This window comes from Lutjanus erythropterus, chromosome 7 (assembly GCF_056507025.1).
Source record: "Lutjanus erythropterus isolate fLutEry1 chromosome 7, fLutEry1.hap2, whole genome shotgun sequence".
NCBI lineage: Eukaryota > Metazoa > Chordata > Actinopteri > Lutjaniformes > Lutjanidae > Lutjanus > Lutjanus erythropterus.
The window spans coordinates 9225096-9246670 of NC_139323.1; the positions used below are offsets into that span (position 1 = coordinate 9225096).

Here is a 21575-nt window from a genome sequence, read left to right on the forward strand (position 1 = left end):
AATCTATTTATCTATTTTTCTATCTATGTAGCAATCCATCCATCAATCCATCTACATATAACCATCCAATAAAGATGGGATATTATTTAAAATGTAAGTAAAAACAGAATACAACAATTTGCAAATCTTTTTTTTTTTTTTTACCTATATTTAACTGAGTTAGGGCTGTAACTAACAATTATTTTTTATTATCAATTAATCTGTCAATTATTTTCTTCATTAATCAAGAGTCCACGATGATGTCTTCAAATGCCTTGTTTTGTCCACAACCCAAATATATTTAGCTTAATTTGCTAGTCGATTTATAATCAATTAATCATTGCATCTATCTATCTATTTATCTTTCTATCTATCTACAACCTTTCCATAAAATTGCTACACTGTGTAAAATGTAAATAAAAACAGAACCCACAACCCAACCCAAATACATTCAGTTTGATGTTATTGCAGACTGAAGAGACCAGAAAATATTCACATTTGAGAAACTGAAAATTGGAGAATTTCAGTATTTTTCTTGAAAAAAATGAGTCAAAACAATTTATTGATTATCAAAATAGTTGCAGACTATCTATCTATCTATCTATCTATCTATCTATCTATCTATCTATCTATCTATCTATCTATCTATCTGTCTGTCTGTCTGTCTGTCTGTCTGTCTATGTAGACTTGAGTTTCTGTACTGTAGTAGCAGCGTGCTGGTCAAAGCTGAAACCTAACGTTGATGCTGTGCCTGCATTAATGGAAATCTATAGTCTGAGGGCTATAGCACCAGTTTTGTGCACAGAACAGCTGAGAGAGGTTTCTCGTTGAGACAGATCTTTAAATATGTTCACCCGAGGCAGACTGATGACAATCAGAGTTGTTTGACAAATCTATAAATATCACCTTTGATACAAATAAATTCAACTTCCAGAGCTCCAGGCTGCAGTCTGGCTCCAGTTTGGACAGGGTCGGCACCACCGGCCTGAAGAAATTGCAGACGTCTTGAACTAAATCCATTTATCTATACACTGTATCTGTCATTTAATATTACTGCATTTCTCTGACTCATATTTATTACTGAGTATAAGTACATTATGCTGTATGCTTACTCCCCACAGGACTACACATTGACCATGTACTTCCAGCAGTATTGGAGAGATAAGAGACTGGCCTATGCAGGGATCCCTCTCAACCTGACGCTGGACAACAGAGTAGCAGACCAGCTCTGGGTCCCCGACACCTACTTCCTCAATGACAAGAAGTCCTTCGTTCACGGCGTCACTGTCAAGAACCGTATGATTCGACTACATCCTGACGGCACTGTTCTCTATGGCCTCAGGTGAGCGCTGTCATTACCGAAATATCTTAAATAGTGGTCATGACGGTTCCCCAAGTAACTGCACAGTCTATTTACTAACATTATATTAATAACAATAACTTTATTTGTGCAGAACAAATATAACAATAACAAATATAACAATATGATAAAACATTAAAAATGATTAGGACTGCAACTGACAATTATTTCCTTGTGGATTAATCTTTTGATTATTTTCTTAGCTAATTGATTTTCATTATTGATCAACCTGTCAATCATTTTTTTCTTTTTTTGGGAGATTGTATCCAGGGTTTGGAGGGTTACTTAAAAAATGTATTCTGATAGAGTTACTAACTACGTATTTAAAAATGTAGTCGTAATCCATGTATCACAATATTAAAGTAATGTAACTTCATTACTTTCCGTTACTTTTGGATTACCTCAATATAAAATACAATGAAACTGACAAAAGAAAACACTTGAGGACTTGGACTTTGGGAAATGCTGATCAACATTTCTCACCATTTTCTGACATTTTATGGAACAAATTAGTAATTGATGAAAAAGGTCAGCAGATTTACTGATAATGAAAATAATCGTTGTAGGAAAGACTTGAAAAATAGGTCCAATTTGTGGAGCACACAAACATATGGGCCTATTCTTCAACTGGCAAGATTGTGACAAGATTAATTAATCAATTTCTTGTTTTGGGTCTTTTTTTTTATTTAAAAAGAAAAGTTAAAACTCTTAATCTAAAACAAGACATTTTAGAAAGTCATCTTGAGCTTCGAGCACAGACCAAACAACTAATCAGTTAATTGCAAAAAATAATCAACCAATTAATTGATGAAGAAAATGAATTGTTAGTTGCAGCCCTAAAATCACTATATTAGGCTAAACAGTTTCACCATACTTTATACTGAGATAATCCAAAAGTAACAGAAAGTAAGTTACATTACTTCAATATTGTGATACTTGGATTATGTTACTGACTACATTTCTTAACAGGTAATAACTGGATCAGAATATATTTTTAAGGCCTGTTTCCACTTGCCACTCATGTCCTTCATTTTCTGATAAAATCCAGATATGCTTCACTTTCATCACTTGAACACTTACACAGACTGTATATGCATGTCCATTAGCCAGACGGAAGTCCAGTTGGATGAGTTTTGGTTCTCCAAGTCCAATCCCATCAGGAGCAGCAACGATCACACACTGTGTGCATCTTGGAGAAACGGATGTATTTATGTATTTTCATTGTCAACATCTCATACCGCTTCATGTGGTGGTTTTAACAACTGGCAAGAAATCCATCATTAATATTTGTTGGTTGCATTTACTCTTGGCTTTTACACATATACCAATCTGCATTAGATGCATGAAGTGGGAAAGTGTTTTTTTGTTTGTTTTGTTTAAGCCATTTAAGCTGCAGTTCTCACAATTCAGTGCTAATACAACAGATCTCCATTAAAACACTGCAGCTGTGAAAAGCCTGAAAGTGTCATTAGCAGTAACTGACAAGAGTGTGACTTTCAAACAAAAAATAATGAATGTTGCCAAGATGTTTGTATCCTCTTGTAATATATTATTCTATTTGGAACTGGTTTTTATCTCACCTCTACACAAACTACAGGAGAGCACATCTCTATGAATTTGCAGTAACACTTCAATTTCCTGGTACCATAATTTCATGGTAAATAGGTGGTAATTACTACATAATATGTCTGAAATTTCTTAGAAATTACCCACAAAATACCAACAACTTACCCACAAATTCATGGATAATTATGCGATAATTAGCAAGTACCGTTTTCATGTAGTGGGTGGTTATTACAAAGTAATATGCTTGAAATTTCTTTGAAATAACCCACAAATTTCAAGTGTTGTTTTACCAACTACATTAAAATGGTACTTGCTGATTATCACATACTTAACCATGAAATTTGTGGGTAATTTCTAAGAAATTTCAAATATATTACTTGGTAATTACCACCTATTCACTGTGAAATTATGGTACCTGGAAATTGAAGCGTTATCAAATTTGCCATTGTATCCTCCTCTGTTTGACATCATGCTTTACATCATATAGAACAAGCTCACTGTACCGTATACCTGTCTTCTGGTTTTGTTTTGTTTCAGAATCACGACGACAGCAGCCTGCATGATGGATCTGAGGAGATACCCGCTGGACGAACAGAACTGCACCCTGGAAATTGAGAGCTGTAAGTTTAAGCCTCGCATCTTGTGCTTAGCATAGAAATACAGCGGGCAGCTGTACTTTTTCATCCCGTAAAAATATGAACAGCACAGAGATTCTCATAAAAAAAAGTTCTCACACTCCTCATCTGGTGGAGACAGAAAGTGCACAGACTGCTGAATTGCTTTCAATTTATTAAGCTGTCGTATCTCATTGAGATTGCTTGCTTCGTCCTCTCCAGTTTGAGCTGCTGTGTCCATCCAGAGAGGTTTTAAACCAGACGGTGATTTCCATAGTAGTGCACATTAACGATTGGACCAACTTCATTATTCTTGATGACATGTTTGGCTATCTGTGCTGAATCTATTGACAGTTTTGGATCCCATGCATGTGGTATAACTCTGTCTGTGCCCATGAAGATTTACATCTCATACAATCAGCGTTTACTGCCGGTCGAGTCTGTATGATTCCCAGGACTGACAGTAAATCAACTGTAGCTATTAGACTCCAGATTTTACTTACGCAAATAAAATGCATTATTAATTTTACCCCTCCAACAACAACCACTCTCAAGAATCACATCCTGCCTCGTGTCCTGTGTCCCTGCTCTCAGATGGTTACACAACAGATGATATAGAGTTCTACTGGAAGGGAGGAGACACTGCTGTGACCGGGGTGACGAGAATCGAGCTCCCTCAGTTCTCCATAGTCGACTACAAACTGGTTTCCAGGAACGTGGTCTTTTCCACAGGTGAGTTCACAACTACACTGCCTACACGCTAAAAAAAACTAAAAAAAAGAGTTCGAGAGTTTTGTAAATCTCAGCTGTAGAGGTACCTGCCTTCTCTCCAGTATAATGGAACAAAATAACACTCAGTTTGTCCAAAAAATACATTTAAAAAAATTCAACACTAGTGTTTCTTTCAAAAAATCAGGATCACTTTACTTGTTGTTAGCAGTTTCATGTAGGAACTATTTTCTATCTGCAGGAGAAAAGTACCAGTGCTACTTTTTGTGTTTTGAGAACCACAAGCCAAATTTATTGCATCTATTTAGTCCCATTATATTAAAGAGAAGGCAGACATCTCTACGACAGACATCTCCAAAACTCTGCAACTCACACTAAAAAAATCTAGATAGGTAAATGTATTTTTTGTATCACGTAGTTTGAATTGAGGTTGCCTTCATTTACAATGATGCAGAGTTACAGACAAACTCAAAATAAATACGACAAAACTCAGGTGAAAACAAAGGAAAGAAAAAGTTTAAAAAGTTACACATTGAAGCAAGGATATTTGTGATTATGATTTTAAATTATCCACGGGTTGGTGAAATATTGATTTTTAGCATGCGCAGAAGATTGTTCCAAGGATTTGGAGCACTAAAATAAAATAATGGTTTTACAAATTCAGGCTGCTTAGGGACCATAAACAGAACCCAGTCATTTGATCAAGTTCCAATCCAGCATCATTGAGATGTAAGGTCGCAGGTTTCCAAGGAGAACATTAGAGATAAGCAAATATCAATGTTTATTTCGCCTTTTTGCTATAGAGGACTGACCCATTTGATCATACAGGGTACATTAGTAAGTATCGTAGTTATCACCAGTAATATGAATAAATCGGACAAAAGAATGGTGGTGTGTTGGGGTTTAAGAGCGCAGGGAGCAGCATTTCTATAAATTACATCCACCACATCCAAAACAATCCTCTTTCTACTAATAACCGGGAAAATAAGCCAATTTTTTTGGCGCAGTTTGCCGGCAAGATGTCTAGATGATATTTAAATCTCTTTCTCATCAAGCCAGACGCCAAGATATTTATATTCAGTAACTCTCTTGCTGTTAGATCCATTTGCAATGTATATATGCATTCTATTATAATCAATATCTCTGGCTCTAGTAATCAGCATGAATTTTGTTTGATTTGCATTAAGTAGAGTTGCATCAAAGGTCGTGTCAAAGGTGTTATTTATGAAGATGTTAACACTCTGCTAATCTGCTTTATCAGGACTGTGTGGGTGTGTGTGGGGGGGTTGATCAGATTTGATTGACAGCGACCGAACCGAACAACCCAGCAGCTGTCAGCAGATTTTCATCCAAAAGCTGCTTAATCCTTATTGGTTCACAGAACATCTTTTCCCAGTTGAACTCGCTAATGTTAAAAATCACAAATTTGTCTAATGTTGACAGAAAACTTTTCTCATGTAAACTCCGATCAAGTTTCACATGAGGCAAACAAACGTCTCCTGTGGATCTCCTGCTCTTTGTTTTGCTGTGAGAGTCCATGTTCACTTTGGGCTTTCTTAATTACGGGATTTACATCATACCATGACCTCTCTCATTATAACACCAGAACTGGGAATAACAGCGGAGAGGCAATCACCCCTCTGTTTCTTCAAGGGCTGTACTTACAGTGATATAATGTATTCATGAGGCAAAGTGCCGACACCATGAATTATTCTCTTATAATATAAAATCTCAGAGGCAACAAAACAGGGATTATTCCCACAGCTGAATTAATGACATGTAGGATGGATACTGTCCGAACACTTCTGAGCAGATAATACAGAGAGGGCTATTAGAGCTCATTACGATCAGGGTCAAAACTTGATGCTAATATACTCTAAACATCTTCCTCACGTGCTGTTAACATCCTCTCAGTCTGTGAGAAGATGCTCTGCAACACCAGGAGCAACACAGGTGTATATTTAGTCACTCTGTTAGCTTACACAAGGAAATATACGGCAATAAGGCAGCGTAGTGTTGTCAGAGTCTGTTGTCGTTTTCACTACAGAGCTTCAGGTACAATCTCATCCACATTCTTCTCAATCACAACACAGTTTTAGTACAGCCAATCACAGCACAGGTGTTTTTACAACAGCCAATCACAGTATGGGTGGTTTTTACGACAGCGAGTCACAGTACAGGTGGTTTTTAAAACAAGCAGTCACAACACAGGAGAGTTTGACAACAGCCAACAGCAGCACGGGCTGATTTTAGCACAGCCAACCACAACAGCAAGTAGTTTTACAACAGCGAATCAAAAAACAGGGGGGTTACAACAGCCAATCACAGCGATCACAGCACAGGTGGTTTTTATAACAGCCGGTCACACTAAGTGTCGCCACAGTACTGGAATTTCTAATTTCAATACGATGCCTCAAAATTTAGATAAGATAGGCTAAGCTAACTGCTAAGGTGGCTGCACAGGGGTGACAGTGGTGTCTATCTTCTCGTCTGACTCGAGACAAGAAAGCCAGCGAGCTGTTTGCCAAACTATTCCTTTAACACTTAAAATATCCGAATGTGTGTGTGTGCGTGTGTGTGTGCGTGTGTGTGTGTGTGTGTATGTGGGTGTCTGTTAATGTTCTGCATTGTGGTGTTTGCACACAGATAATCTCAAGGCTAGGTTTCATAAGATGATTTGCAATTTGAACCGCGCTTGCTTGTTTCCATGGTGACGAAACCAGTTCATGAAGCCATTGCCATAGGAACCAAAACAAAGTGCTAGACATCCCCTTGTTCCTCTTGAATTAAAGAGGGCCTTTTTCTTCTTCGCTGTGTTACCCCTGCAGGTGCCTACCCTCGACTGTCTCTGAGCTTCAAGCTGAAGCGAAACATCGGATACTTCATCCTGCAGACGTACATGCCCTCCATCCTCATCACCATCCTATCCTGGGTGTCGTTCTGGATAAATTACGATGCCTCGGCTGCCAGAGTTGCATTAGGTATGACGTGTCCCGTGCTGTAGTTTGACCTCAGCTCCGTAGTTTCACCTTCTGTCAGATGTTTTTTGTGCTTCGTATTTCGGGCCTGCAGGCTTGTGATCAGTGACCGCCTCTGTCCAGAAGCTAGAGACAGACAGAAGTCTTTAAACTATGATATCATCAAAGTGGAGACCCTGCAGTTTCAAAGAGAATAAACTTGGAATTGATGGTAAATGTGGCTGTAGGTGGATTTTCTGCGAACCGAGCAACACTTGAGTTCAGAAGTCAAGAAAAAACAGTGTCAGGTTTAGTGTTATGCAACAAAGTAGCTTTGACCAAAATTGCACAGAATTTCGGAGACACAAAGCACTTGATGGGCGCTGTTTGAAGAGGGCAGAGCAACAGTGTTTAAAGAACAAAGAGAATGTGACATATTCTGTTGAAATGAGCAAAAAGTAAAAAGCATTTTAGCTTTTATTCATCAAAACAGCAGTGTGCATTTTTTTCTTCTAAATGTTATAAATGAGGGGACCAGGTTTAGGCGAATACAGCTCCATCAAACAGCACTAGTAGAGTACAAGACAGTAAAGCAGTGTGGCAATGCATACATGGAACACTGTGTCAAAAGAAAAACTATTACAAAAAACGTGGAGCCTCTACCCACTGAAAGATTACTGTGATATAAATGTTGGCAAAAAAAAAGGACTGTCAAAGGAGGCTCGTTTTTTTATGCTCCAACTCCCCTTTTCTCTTCAGAATGTGATTTGCAAACCTCCTCTTCTATTTTCCTCTCTTTTCTAAACACTTACACCAGCAGTTTTCCAATACGTTACTATGGCTGTGCAGCGTCTCGCGTGCACAGGAAGTAACGGACAGATTAAAAAACATGAGGCAGAAAGAAAAGGACGAGTTGACATGTGAGTGGGAGGCAGTGAGGACGTTCTGAATGGACGGCCACACAGCAGAAAATGTGACTGTGTTGTATTGTGGGATACATTTGTGATTGATGGCCTCTCTTCCCCCTCACAGATGCTGTACAGTAGATGGAGCGTTCATCAGATCGTGTAAAATTCCAGGGTTGGGATGGTTACTTTAAAAATTTATTTGAATACAGTTACTAGTTACCTTTTAGAAAATGTGGTCAGTAATATAATCCAAGTATCACAATATTAAAGTAATGTAATCTGTTAATCCCATGTATCTGACCTTTCAGATTTTGGTTTCTAAAACTGTCTTGACGTGACCTTTCCCGTTCCTAATGTGGAGTCTCTGGAATTTGTAGCAAAACGAGGACAAACTTAAACTTTGTTATCAGATTATTTGATGCCAGATTTAAAAAAAAAGTTCACTTTACATTGTCTAAGCCTTGGAACAGTATTGTGTTTGGAGTTAAAGCTGCACCAAGAAATATTTTTATATTAACGATGGATCAAACATGAAAAGCGTTGCTCATAGCGACAAATCCACAATGAGTTATGACTCACAGTCTAAGGTCCACCTTAACTCAGAGGATGTTTTTAGCCTCTTTAAGTTGATTGTTTTGCTTCTTCTTGTTCTGTTTTGGTTCAGTCTTTCAGTTCTCATCAAGCCCATTAACAGTCACAGCTGGCAGCTGTTTTCAGTAAATAAGTGCTGATAAAAAAACCCACTGTGACCTACTTACCAAGCACCAAAACAAGACAAGAAAACTGCAAAAAAGCCATAGAAAAAGAAAACATAACAAGATGTAAAACAGCTTAAAAAATATAACAAGACAAAAACAACATAAAACACGTAACAAGACAAAAAACAATGTAGCAAGATGAAAACAACATAACAAAATGAAAACAACAAAACCAGATGAAAACAACATAAAAGAGGTAACAACACAAAAATAACGTAAAAGACATAACAGGATAAAAACAATTTAAAAGACGTAACAACACAAAAATAACGTAAAAGACGTAACAGGATAAAAACAATTTAAAAGACAAGAAGGAAATAATAAGATGAAAAAGTCATAACAAGACGAAAACAACGTAATAAGATGTAAGAAGACAAAACCAACAAAAACACTCAGTTAGCATTTGAGAGAAACAGTTGGTTGAAATGTTCTTCATTTGGTGACTTTTTACTTTTAGCATTTAGCCGCTAAAGAGGCAGATATTCAAGTCAGGAGTTGGTGGAGACCAAAACAGAGCTAAAAGAAAGTGAGGATTAGACTTCATATTGGTCATCAGCTGTCCAGAAGCATGACTCCAACACTAATGTTCCTTAGTGTCTGCTGGATGTCTAAATAAGCGACTGTTAGCTAGCTTCAACAAGATAATAATATGTTAATGTTGTGTTTTATTCAGCCAGCACTAAAGGTTTGACATTAGACAGATTTAGCCTCTTTTATTGCATAGAAAAGATGATTTTGTGGAAAACCATATTTATTCAAATTCAAATTGACAAAAAAATATTGCTTTGTTTTGATATCAGCACCACAAACGGTGGTTTCATCCATATCAAATGCATGTAGAGCACTGTTGATTGATTTTTTCCACACTTCAGTCATATGAATAGATGATATCTGATTCAAAAAGGACATTTTATCATGGCTGTGTGTTTATTTCAGTCTGTCTGAGGCTGCTGCTGTGTGCTGTAATATGAGACTGGACTCGATCTAAGACTCACACTTTTCACTGGCCTCAGGGACTGAAACAAATATGACTGGAAAACACCCCGTCATCCCTGACTGCATCGATCTCTGCTAGAATATTTGCCTTAATGGAAATCCTCATTAAGCATCTACACACACAAAGTACTGACTGTGAGAGAGAGCGCATTACTGCAGCATTCATTAAATCTCAGGTGTGTGGTCAGTGCAACGTAAAGATGGATGTAGGACATTTTAAGGGGCCTGCTGAGGATCTGGGTTTGGAGGCACCTCTGCAGGGTCAGACTTGTTTAGAGGACAGGGAACGGTCTGTCTGTTGTAAGGACTCCTCATTGAGAAGACCGCTGTCTGAGACACTGTGGGATCGATGCAGTTAGAAAGCATTTACACTCACTGTACCACCCAAATTCAATCACTGTCTATGTGGTGATTCACTAAAGGTTTCCATTCACTCCATCACGCCATTATGGTGGCATCCTGAAGAAAACTACATTTGCAGGGATGCCTGTTAGGCCTTATATGAGAGCAGTGGAAAATGACGCTTGAAGTGTGGTGTTAATAGATCGTGCTTTGTATCTACTCGCAATCTTGCTGTATAGATTGAGTAAATCAGCCAATTGACAGATTGCTAAGTGGTGGTGGTAAATTTATTCTCAAAGTCTTAGTATTTTTTTAAACAACGTGTCCTTCACATCAGAAAGAAGACAAAATTGACTTTTTATTTCTAGTCCGCAACCAGTCAGAGTTTGCCGCCTAAAATGACAACTGTAGCTGGCAGATTATATCAGCTGTAGCTAGCATGCTAATTAAGCTACTGTTAACTACATGAGTTTGCTGAAAATGTTGATTTCTTTAAGTGTTTATAGCCAGGGATGCGCCAATGATTAAAATAACAATTTGGCCAATAGTCAATGGTGGCACACATTGCCCCATCAGGGGTATGCGACCTACTGATGTCAAAGTATTACCGCAAATAACGAACAAAACAATGTAATTGAAAATTGATGCAACACAACAGATAAACATCGGTCAGTATCATTGATGACTGTCATCTTATTCACCATCGGCTGATACCAATGTTCAGCCCATAAATCAGTGCATCACTATTTATAGCTTGACATTTTGAAACAAGAATAATATATAGAAATAAAGAAACAGGATTGTTATTGTATTGCAGTGTCACAGTAGTTTTTTAGGCCTAGTTACTTGTGTTTTCAAATAGTAGGTTTTCACAAAAAGGCTTTTAGGATGAAGACTAAGGTTTGCTACCAGAACACTATCAAGGGTAAAGTTTGATAGGTTTATTAGAGTGTAAACTCAACGCAGATGTCCCAAAAGTTGCAGTTCCTCAAATGGCCACTTGAGGCTCATAGACCTCCCTATTAAAATGCCAAACGTTACAGCAGAAATAAATATCCTGTCAATTTTCATATATTTCAACTATTTAAATTGTGTTACGGCTTAAATTTACGTATAAGGGCTTGCCCACTCTGAGAGACAGGTGAGTTTATATCTTTATTCAGCCCACCTCAGCGCCACCCACGCTCCACCTCTTTGTCCATTTTTGGATTAGCCAGGAGTTAGCCGGAGTCAGGCACATCCAGGATGGTGACACACTTTGAGCTTCACAACACCTCTTCAGAAACCTCTGGAAGACATCAGAGAGACTATATCTGTGTTTTATACAGTCTGCGGGTCCCAAACTGTGGGATCCATACACTGTAACACCACAAACTAGTGAAGTTAGTCAGTGATCTACATGGTCCTTTAAAGGGACAGTTCACCCCAAAATACATATTTATCCCCTGGCCTGTTGTGCTGTTTTTCCCATGTATATTTTTTTGGTGTGAGATGTAGAGTTTTGGAGATAGTGGTCTTCGAAATGTCTATCCTCTATCCAATATAACAAAAAAAAAATCAAATTAAAATTAAACAGAAAAATTCAAAACCAATGTCTCTTTAAAAGACTTAGTTACTCAAGATAATCCACAGACCATGTTGTAAACAGTTTCATGAAGAAACTACTTTACTACTATCTTTTTAGTAAGAAAGTAGTTCTAGTGGATTCAGCTGCAGTAAATTCCAACTTGCATTACAACAGACAAAGAGTGCTTATCATGTTCCTTACCCTTTTACTCATGCTTTTGGATTTTAAAACCTAAAAAAGTCCTCTGAACTCTTCAAATACTGAATATCACTGTTACAGGTCTATACAAATTGCAAAACAGTGAAAAAAGCTTTAAAAAGCTTGAAAAAGTTAAAGTTGCTAAGGCAACAGTAGCACAGGGAGGGGTTTAGGAAATTATCATTGCTTTAATCGTCCCTGTACTTTTACTGATGTAATGTCAGAGACATAAGTAAACTCTGCAGTGCTGCACTGAAAATATTTCAGGGATTTGTTGAGTAACCCTCTCCTCTGAGCTCTGAGGGACTTCAGATTTTCGCTCTTCCCTTTGTTCTGCAGAAATCGATGCCATAAACCCACAGCGCTCTTAACACCCCCACACATACAGTACTGTTACTGTACAGTGCAACATTTTGGTTTTAATTATGTAAGCCTGAGTCGACAGAAATAGACACACCGTCCAGGTTGGTGAGCCGTCCAGGAGACGCGAACACAACACAGACACATTTGTTGTTGATGGTGCACATTACAGAGAGAATTACTACACTGCTGTTTATTGTGTATTTGCTGAGTCTGGTGACTGGTTGTGTGCTACATGAGCCGTAAACCATATCATATAGTGGAGCCAGCGTTTTCTGCTTATCCAAGCTCAGTAAACTTGTCAAGATGAGGCACCCAGCAACCTTCATCATATTGTTGTTTTTAATCATTCTAATCAGGTGTAAAAGAAATGTTTGTATCTAATAAAAATGACTCATGGTTAGACCTTGACAGAGAAGTACAGGGCTGTCTCTTAATAGCATTCTTATGAGTTTATCTTCATATTAGCCTCTGTAATGCTACTCAAATGAATTTTTAATTAAAGTTGTTATTGAAGAAACTTTTGAAAAATATACAGTGAGCATGTATTCATTCCAATGTTTCCATTTATATATATAAAAAAATCTAAATTATAATTTCAACTTTTTATCTCATAATTTTGACTTTTTTTTTAATCTTATAATTATGATTTACCTTGGGGGTATTTTTTTTCTTTCAGTGGCAGAAATGGGCTTCCATACAGTAACATCATGATTCATGATCATAGAAAGTTTTTATATCAAGTTGACACATCTGTCCATATTCACACACTTTGTCCCTCTCTCTCTAATTTGGGTCAGCTTCTTTTTTTTTTTTCAACTTTTACCTGATTTCAATCCATCAGCATTCACTCATCTTCCTCCTCATATACCTCTCTTTCTTTGCACTGAGTCAGTTGCCTAAACAGATGGTCATTTGACAGAAGCTCACGTCTTTGCCACTGCGAGCTGATTCATTTCCAGCTGCTGATCCAAGTGCTGGGTCAGGCTAATCCATTAGATTCGTCATCAACATGACCACCTCCATTATCAAGAAAACTCTTTTACTTTACCTGTCTTTTACAGTCTATTTAATCAGGTTCCTTTTTAAAATCCAAAAAGGAGCCCGTCAGTAAGGATGACAACCGTACACTGTAGAAAAAGTAGTGGCAATAAACTAATATGTTCTACATCACCTATAGGTTTCTGAAAAAAATTCTACATTGTGATTCTAATTCACTTTTTTAAAAAAATCTGTCTTCCAGGGATCACTACTGTCCTGACCATGACAACCATCAACACTCACTTAAGAGAGACTCTGCCCAAGATCCCCTACGTCAAAGCCATAGACATGTACCTGATGGGCTGCTTCGTGTTTGTCTTCCTGGCTCTGCTGGAATATGCCTTTGTCAACTACATCTTCTTTGGAAGGGGTCCTCAGATGCAGAAGAAACTGGCTGAGAAGGCACAGAAGGCAAATAACGACCGGGAAAGATTTGACAGACCCAGACAGGTGAGTCATTTCCAAACACCAGAGAATCAAAGTAAACTCATCATTTCGCAGGTTCAGAACAATGGACCGTAGTGTTTAAAGAGCTGCAAGCAACATTTTTAAGTAACTGCAGTGAAGTCAAACTTTAATGCATTTGAAAATGCCCAACTTTGGCACCGCCGTGGGTGTAAATCATTGTGACAGCAGTGCCTTTACTCCTCCAACAAGTAAATAAATAAATGTCCATATCCACAGTATGAATATGTGTAAGGATAATTCAGTCAGATTGAAATGTCATTTCTGATCTGTGTGCACATGTTGTAAGGAAAATTAAAGGGGTGCTGCAGGTATGTAGTTTTACACTCATAAGAAAAAGGATATGGTCCTAAAATTTAGTCTCTTGAAAGGTTTAGGGTCCAAAGAGGCTGTTTCCTTTATTTCCTGCAGTACATCCAACAGCATCTTTGCTGCATACCTAGGGATGCACGCTATTGAATTTTGCCCATATTCAGATATTTTCCAATTTATTTTGGACAGTTGTTTCAGACACTTAAGAAAACCTCCCCACCGCAGACAGACTCACATCTTATGCACATAACTGACCCTTTGCTAAGCCCCACTCTCCTTAGATACTGTTGCTCAGCCTGCCAAACTTTCCATTCTCACACTGCATTTATGCAGTGATAACAGTGGTAGATATAACATTGAAATTAGAGGTAATTGAAGAGTGAGATGCATCGTCGTCTACCCACTTTGATTCAAAATCAGCCCATATCCTCCTTCTCAAAGTCCCACATAACAAATGCAGATGCAGTGGTATCTAACAAGTTAGGCTGGAGGTAAAGTTACTGCAGCTTAGTAAGCTAGTCCTAGTTAACTGGACATGCTAACATTTGCAGACTCATGTAAAGCTGAGTATCACTGCTCTCTGAGCCTCCTGCACACCGCGTCAACATGTAGAGAAATGAAAAGCTTGTCAGCTCTAGTTACGGTTGCTAAGCTATGATTGGACACTAGCTGTTTGGAGGAGGGGCTTAGCGAAGGGTCAATTATAGCTTCATCTTATCAGCCTGTCATATTGGCAGCAACGTTCCGTTTCAGGCCAATGCCAATATTTCATTTTATACCGGCAACACGCTGATATTATTGTGCATCCCTACTTGGATCCTTACTGCCTGGTAAACACTCATATCTTCAAGTCAACACCTCCAGTTTATACCACAGGCTCTTTGTTATAAAATGTATAATCCTGCTAAAAAAAAGGAAAAGGCCAATGACAAATAACCCTAATGACATCACTCAGGTAATTACCTCAGTCTTCACAAATCGCCTGCAGAGCCACAGAAGACATGCAGCAGTTCTCTCATGCTGAGCAGTGCTCCCCATGGCAAGCAACGGACTGTTATGATTAAAACTGGTGGAGATGTCCTTAAATATTTAATAGCCATCTTTAATTTTACTTCTTCTTATTTGAAAATGTATCATTGTGTTGAAAATGTCAGTGGTGCATAATGTGCAATATCTTCAGGTATAATGGATTCTAAATTTATTCTAATGTTTGTACTTTTAGTTTTAATCTGCCTGACTGTGATTTTAGTATGATATTAATTTCATTAATTTCATTTAAGAATAGGCAGGTTGAGTCAAAGCGTGGTTTCTGATAATCTGTCATTGTTCAAAATTAGGAGCTGGTAGAATAAATCCAAGATTAACCGTAAATTGAGCTGCTTTACTCCTTAATGACAAACATGCGGAGATCAATGCTCAAGAAGTATCACTGCTTGAAAGATCAACCATCATTTATGACTCAAACAGTCCCAGCAGATGGCCGTCCACACACAGCCTGGTACTGCTTGAGGTGTCGAGGAGTTTTTCCTGCCTACTGTCACCATAGTGCATGCTCATGGTGGGAATTGTTGAGTCTCGATATGAAAAATAACTAATGATTTGTTGCTATATAAATAAATTTTACAAGTTTTGAAATGGAAATTATGTCAGTGATGATGCATGTTTAAAGATGAGATTAAAAATAAAAAGCTGGATCATAGATTTTTATTAATTTTCATCTATATCACATGCACATAGGTGGAAATGAAATTTCACTTTAATGAAAAGATTTCTCATTAACTGGATTGGACTTGTCTGATTCTATTTTTCCCCTCATCCTTCTGATTGTGAGCAAACACCTGACCAAAGCTCGGACAAAAAGGCTTTCTGTTTGTGTTTCTCCCGGCTAGTCCGTTCTGGAAGGAGGCAATTGCAAGTCTTCGTCCATTAAACAGTCCAATCAGGTACAAGGGCGTCGTCACTCACGAGGGGTGAGTGTCTGTCACTGCCTGTTGTGTCACGTCTGTGAAACCTCCAGTGAAACTTTGCTGCTGCAGGGCAAAGTTTGACCTCCTCATTTAACAAGTGAACATGTTTAATCACGACATCTCACCCAACCAGCCATTTCTGTCTTAATCACCATCACATCAGCAGTATGTTCCTCTTTATGTTCCCTCCTCACCACCTGCTGTATGTGGTGTTTGACCTTTTTATTGTCTCTATGTCTCTGTGGCCCTTATATCATATATAGTAAATAACAACAAACCAGAAATTTCATGTACACACAACTAATACAAACGCAATGCCTTCTCATCATTTCTACTATGATGTACAAAGTCTGACAAAAGGAATCACTTACAACAGTTACACATAAACAAAGACATACAGATACACATACAAACATTAAAAGAAACGTAATTAGTTTAAGGTCTATATGCACCGTATACACTGTACAATTTTAGAAATGATGTTTAATTCCAATTAAGAATAAACTGTCTACAGTGTAAAGCCGAAGCTCATAATTTATGTGCTCGCAATCTAGGGTCCAACTGTCAAACTACAACCTCAATGCTCATGCTGTTCTTGTAAAATGTAAAATAAAATGGCCTGTTGGCCCCTATGGAGCGTTCTGGCTATTGACATTTGTCAATAAAGATTCATTTGAAAGGTGGGTAGAAGTTTGTTTGCTAGCAATAATGCTAACCAGGCAGAAACGTGCAGTCTGTGCCATCCTATGTGCTGAAAGTTCTTAAAGAAAAATTAAAAGACGTGCTTGCCAGCATATATGGACTCACAGTTGGCCAGGAATACATGGACAGTATGGCTCGTCCATTTTGCGGACAGAATTGGAGGTATGCTAGCTAAATTAAAGGGATAGTTCACCCAAAAATGAATATTCAGTCATTATCTACTCACCCTCATGCCGACTGAAGGTCAGCTTTAGTTTCTCAGTTCACAAAACACTGCTAAAGTTTCATTGGAAAACAGTGCTGCAGAATCTCCCAAACAATTTAAGTGATTTCAAATGTAAAAAAAAAAACATAAAATGCTTGACTGGCATAATCCAAGTCTCCTAAAGCCCCAATATACCAAGCTGACTTGAAAGATGTCATTCACACCACATTTTTAGCTTAAATCTTCACTGTAGGCCCTTAGCTTGGAGACACGTTCATGGCAGACCAAAATTTCCGCCAGGTCAGAAATTCAAATGTTTCGACGTCCCTTTTGGGAGCAGCTGATTGGTCCTCACTCACCTCTGTACACTTCACAGCAAAGAATACCTGGTGAAGCTGAAATTCAGCCCAAGGTTACACCAGAACTGTGCAGTGTATGCCCAGCTTTAACATGCTAAAACTTAAAATCATCACCATTACATAAGCATAAGCATTGTTTTTTCCGTAAGGTGAATGAAGTAGACAGTATTTCAGTGTAATTCACAGATTGAACTGTTTAGAGTCACTGGATTGGTTGGTTTCATGGTTTTAAGACAAAAACATAAATGAGGCAGTTGTTGAGGATGTCTCCAAATTTGTCGTGATTAAACACTGAAGAAATAATCAGCTGAAGGACTTAATAACACATGAGCTTGAGTTTTTATATCATATTCAATGTTCACTGTGGAAAAATACCAGTTTCTGTGGTTAGCTGGCACTGGAGTAGAAATATTCACCCTGTCACTTCCTCTCATGTCTTGTAACCATGTTGTTATATTACTGTGTACATACTGTGCCTCTATTTTTGCCACACTGGTCTGAATGATTTATTTGTTTTTGTGTGGGAAGCAATAGCTGTCATGACACGAGTATTAGAGGCATCCAGTCCAACCTTGAGCTGATTTGTGAGAAGTGATTTAACTTTGGGACAGGAAACCTGGTTTCGAAGGCCGCTCTCTGTTTCCCAGGCTGTAATCTGTCAGCCTGCTGGAAGACGCCGGGCCCCGGGGCCCGACGCACACCGCACATGTGTCATCAGTCACCGAAGCCTCAGCTCACGGCCCATTTTTAACAGCTACTCCTGTCTGTCGTGCCTAGGTCGACTCCCAGGGGAACATTTTGCTGACAACCTTGGAGATCCACAACGAGGTGGGAGGGAACGAGATCACAACCACCGTGAGCGAGACCCACAACTCTTCCTCCATGGTGTTCGACAACTCGGGCGTCCAGTACAGGAAGGCGAGCGTGCCGCGAGAGCCGGGCCGCCTCAGCCTGGACAGGAACGCGCACCTAAAGAAAACGCGTCTGCGGAGACGATCGTCGCAGCTCAAAATCAAAATCCCAGACCTGACCGATGTGAACGCCATCGACAGATGGTCACGGATAATATTCCCCTTCACCTTCTCCCTCTTCAACTTAATCTACTGGCTTTACTACGTCAATTAACGCACTGATGTTTTTTAACCCATTGCTGTTTCTGTTTTTGAATGAGTGAACACTTCTCAGTGTAAGGAACGTGCGGTAAATTCCTTATGAACTTTTTTTTTTATCGTAGCGAGTGAGGACTCTCAAGGAACGATCTACAGAACATGTATTTTACAAAGACGTTCATGTGCTGTGAATGACTGTCTGCTCCGACCCTGTGAGGAGCTGGGACAGTACATCTCATGGGCAGAGGCACAGACTCTGCAGTGCCTACAGGACACTGCTTTAGGTCAGTTACTACAACTGTACCCATACTGTCAGTCACAGTAACACAACTTACTGCTTATGACAAGACAGCTGACAAAGATCCATAGTAGCCTACCACTCCATCTGTAATTAATCTGCAACATGGGCGAGTATGACGCTGCGTTAAAGGAATGGTTCAGTATTCTGAGAAACACACACACACATTTTCTGTCTTGCTGGGAGTTAGATGAGAAGATCACCGTGACATCGCACTAACAACGGTCACTTCAGAGATATTTCAGGTCTGACAGCCCAATCATTGGCATGTGATTGGCCATCACAGCGTGATATTGGGTAACATGTCTATGCTTCGGTTGCACGCTGCTGCATTTTTTTCCCGGCGCAACCTAAACACCTAAACTAGCAGGGGTGTAAATCACAAGTTTCATCACGATAAGATATCATGTCGATTAATAATATAATACAATATATATATGTCAATTATATATATAATATAATATAATTTGATTCAATTCACGGGCCTGCGATCGATATCAGGCGGTTTCATATGTCCATTTAACACCATCACTTACATTTATGTCAGCTCTCAAATGATGATTTAACAACTTAATGACTGAATTCCTCCAGACTTTTAAGACACAGACATACCATGTCATTACTAAAACAAAGGTGTATGTTAAAGATGGCAATATAAATCGATATTTTCACTTTGCATCTTTAATATTGAATCATTGAACATCAAATTGATATATCAGTCCAGATCAATGTATCATTACACCCTATAAACTACTCCAATTCAAAATGAATGAGATGACCATTTTTGCCGTATTTCCTGATTCTTTCTGGATGTGCTCATTTTGGGTAAAAACAAACTGTTATTTTCTTTAGTGTGTGGCCCAAAAGGTAAAAAAACATTAGAGAAAGCATAAAACGTGCATTTTCGTTGAGCTGTATAAACTATGAAATAAGACCATGAAGAAAAACTAAACATTCAACCTGTTGCTGTCATTGAATTGTATTGACGGTTCTGTAGCCAGCAGACGGTTAGTTTATCTTAATGCAAAGACTGGAAGCAGGAAACAGCAAAGCGTACTTCCTAAAATCTCAAACCATTCCTTTAATTTGCCTCAGAGTTGATGCCACTGACTGTTCACTGGTTGTTTTGCTATGGACACTGGAAATGCTGTGACTTTGCTCCCGTGATTAATGCGGATGATCACTGTGTAAGGATCAAAAACATTGATTTTAAATTTGCTAATGGTTTCAAAGCTCAGTTTTTATTAACAAAAGAGTGGCTGGTGTATAGGAGCACATTTCTGCCAGTGAAAGAAAAAAATAGTCCCATGTTGTTTTTTTAAGTCGAAATTATGAGATAAAAAGTTGAAATTGTGAGATGGAAAGTCATAATTATGACTTATGACTTAAATTATGACATATAAGTCGTAATTATGAGATAAAAAGTCACAATAATAATTGTTTCATAATTTCGACTTTTTAATCTCTTAATTATGACTTATCATGGGGATATTGTTTTCTTTCACTGGCGGTATTGGGCGGTTTATCAATATGAGCATTTTATAAAATTGTCATCCTGTCATTCACTGCAATTATTTGATGGAACATTTTGGCATCTTGGGATTGGTGTGTTTATTTACTTTATTTCCAGGATGTAGATGAAAAGAAAATTAATACCACTCAGTCAGTTAGCTTAGCCTAGCATAAAGGCTGGAAACAGGGGGGAGACAGCGAGCGTGGATCTGTCCAGACAGATCTTTACATGAACAGAAATGTAAAAACAATACATTGTGTTTTTATGAGGAGTCATGTGCTATTATTTATTTCTATGACTTACACTGTGATTTTCATTTTTACATTTGTGTGTGTGTGTGTTTAGGTTGAACAAGCAATTTTATGTGAAGGTTGTTGTAACTTTGGACAGAACCAGGCTAGCTGTTCCCCTCAGTTTCAGTCTTTATGCTAAGCTAGGCTAAATGGCTGCTGGCTATAGCTTCATATTTAATGTACAGACACGAGGGGTATCAATCTTTTCATCTCACTCTCAACAAGAAAGTTAACCAGAATATTTCCCAAAATATTAAACGATTTCTTTTACATTTTCGATGACCATTTACTATTGTTTTTCAGTATCATAAAATATAACAAAAAATCAACAAATGGACAATTTATGTGTCACATGACAGTAGCAGAAAGGTTCCCAGGCTTTACAGTAAACATGTACAATATCTGATCACTTCACACTGTTTAAATCTTTTTCATTTCAGGACTGATTTTGTGAAACATGAATTCACATGGCCTTTGTTCTGTCAGACTGGATGTTGTTTTGGACTCTGCAGAGATCTCGTGTCAGATTCATCCACATTCATTCAGATTTGTTGACTCTTCATGAAATTTACTGTACATACTGTAACTCTGATCATTTTCTTTCAGTTCACATGAATTACATGGCTTCGTTGTCAACAGTGTTTTGCTCAGTGATTTCTGGCCTCGCTGTTTTGTTTTGTTAGTCTTCACACATTATGATTTCCTATTTGTGTTGTAAATATAAAACACAATATCACAGCGTGTGATTATTTCCATTCTTTCCTTAAAGAAGTAACAAGAACATGTGAAACTCACTGTGAAGAAGGAGTTTTGGGGGGTTTATAGTATCCCCAAAACGGCGACTGTTGGCATACATAACTCGCAACGCACCATCTGCACTGCTCGACGGAGCGGCTCGCAGCGTGTGGGAGTGACACCACCTGTCAGAAGTCTGCTCAGCTCGATGACACCCATGTGCAGCCGCCTGACGGAGCCCA

The 21575-nt window shown here is 38.4% G+C and overlaps 1 protein-coding gene across 4 annotated transcripts in view; it reads left to right on the forward strand.

The window, feature by feature from the left end:
• gabrb3 (gamma-aminobutyric acid type A receptor subunit beta3) overlaps positions 1-18636 on the forward strand; it is a 72944-nt gene extending 54308 nt beyond the window's left edge. For 3 of the 4 annotated variants that reach the window (XM_084722564.1, XM_084722565.1, XM_084722562.1), the window contains 7 exons: positions 1101-1321; positions 3443-3525; positions 4114-4251; positions 7077-7229; positions 13578-13825; positions 16042-16122; positions 18163-18636. In XM_084722564.1, coding sequence (XP_084578690.1) covers positions 1101-1321; positions 3443-3525; positions 4114-4251; positions 7077-7229; positions 13578-13825; positions 16042-16122; positions 18163-18510 — 1272 coding nt within the window. In that variant the 3' untranslated portion in view covers positions 18511-18636. The remainder of the gene's footprint in view (positions 1-1100; positions 1322-3442; positions 3526-4113; positions 4252-7076; positions 7230-13577; positions 13826-16041; positions 16123-18162) is intronic. The other variant, XM_084722563.1, reaches the window with a different exon arrangement.
• The last annotated feature ends 2939 nt before the right edge of the window (positions 18637-21575 follow it).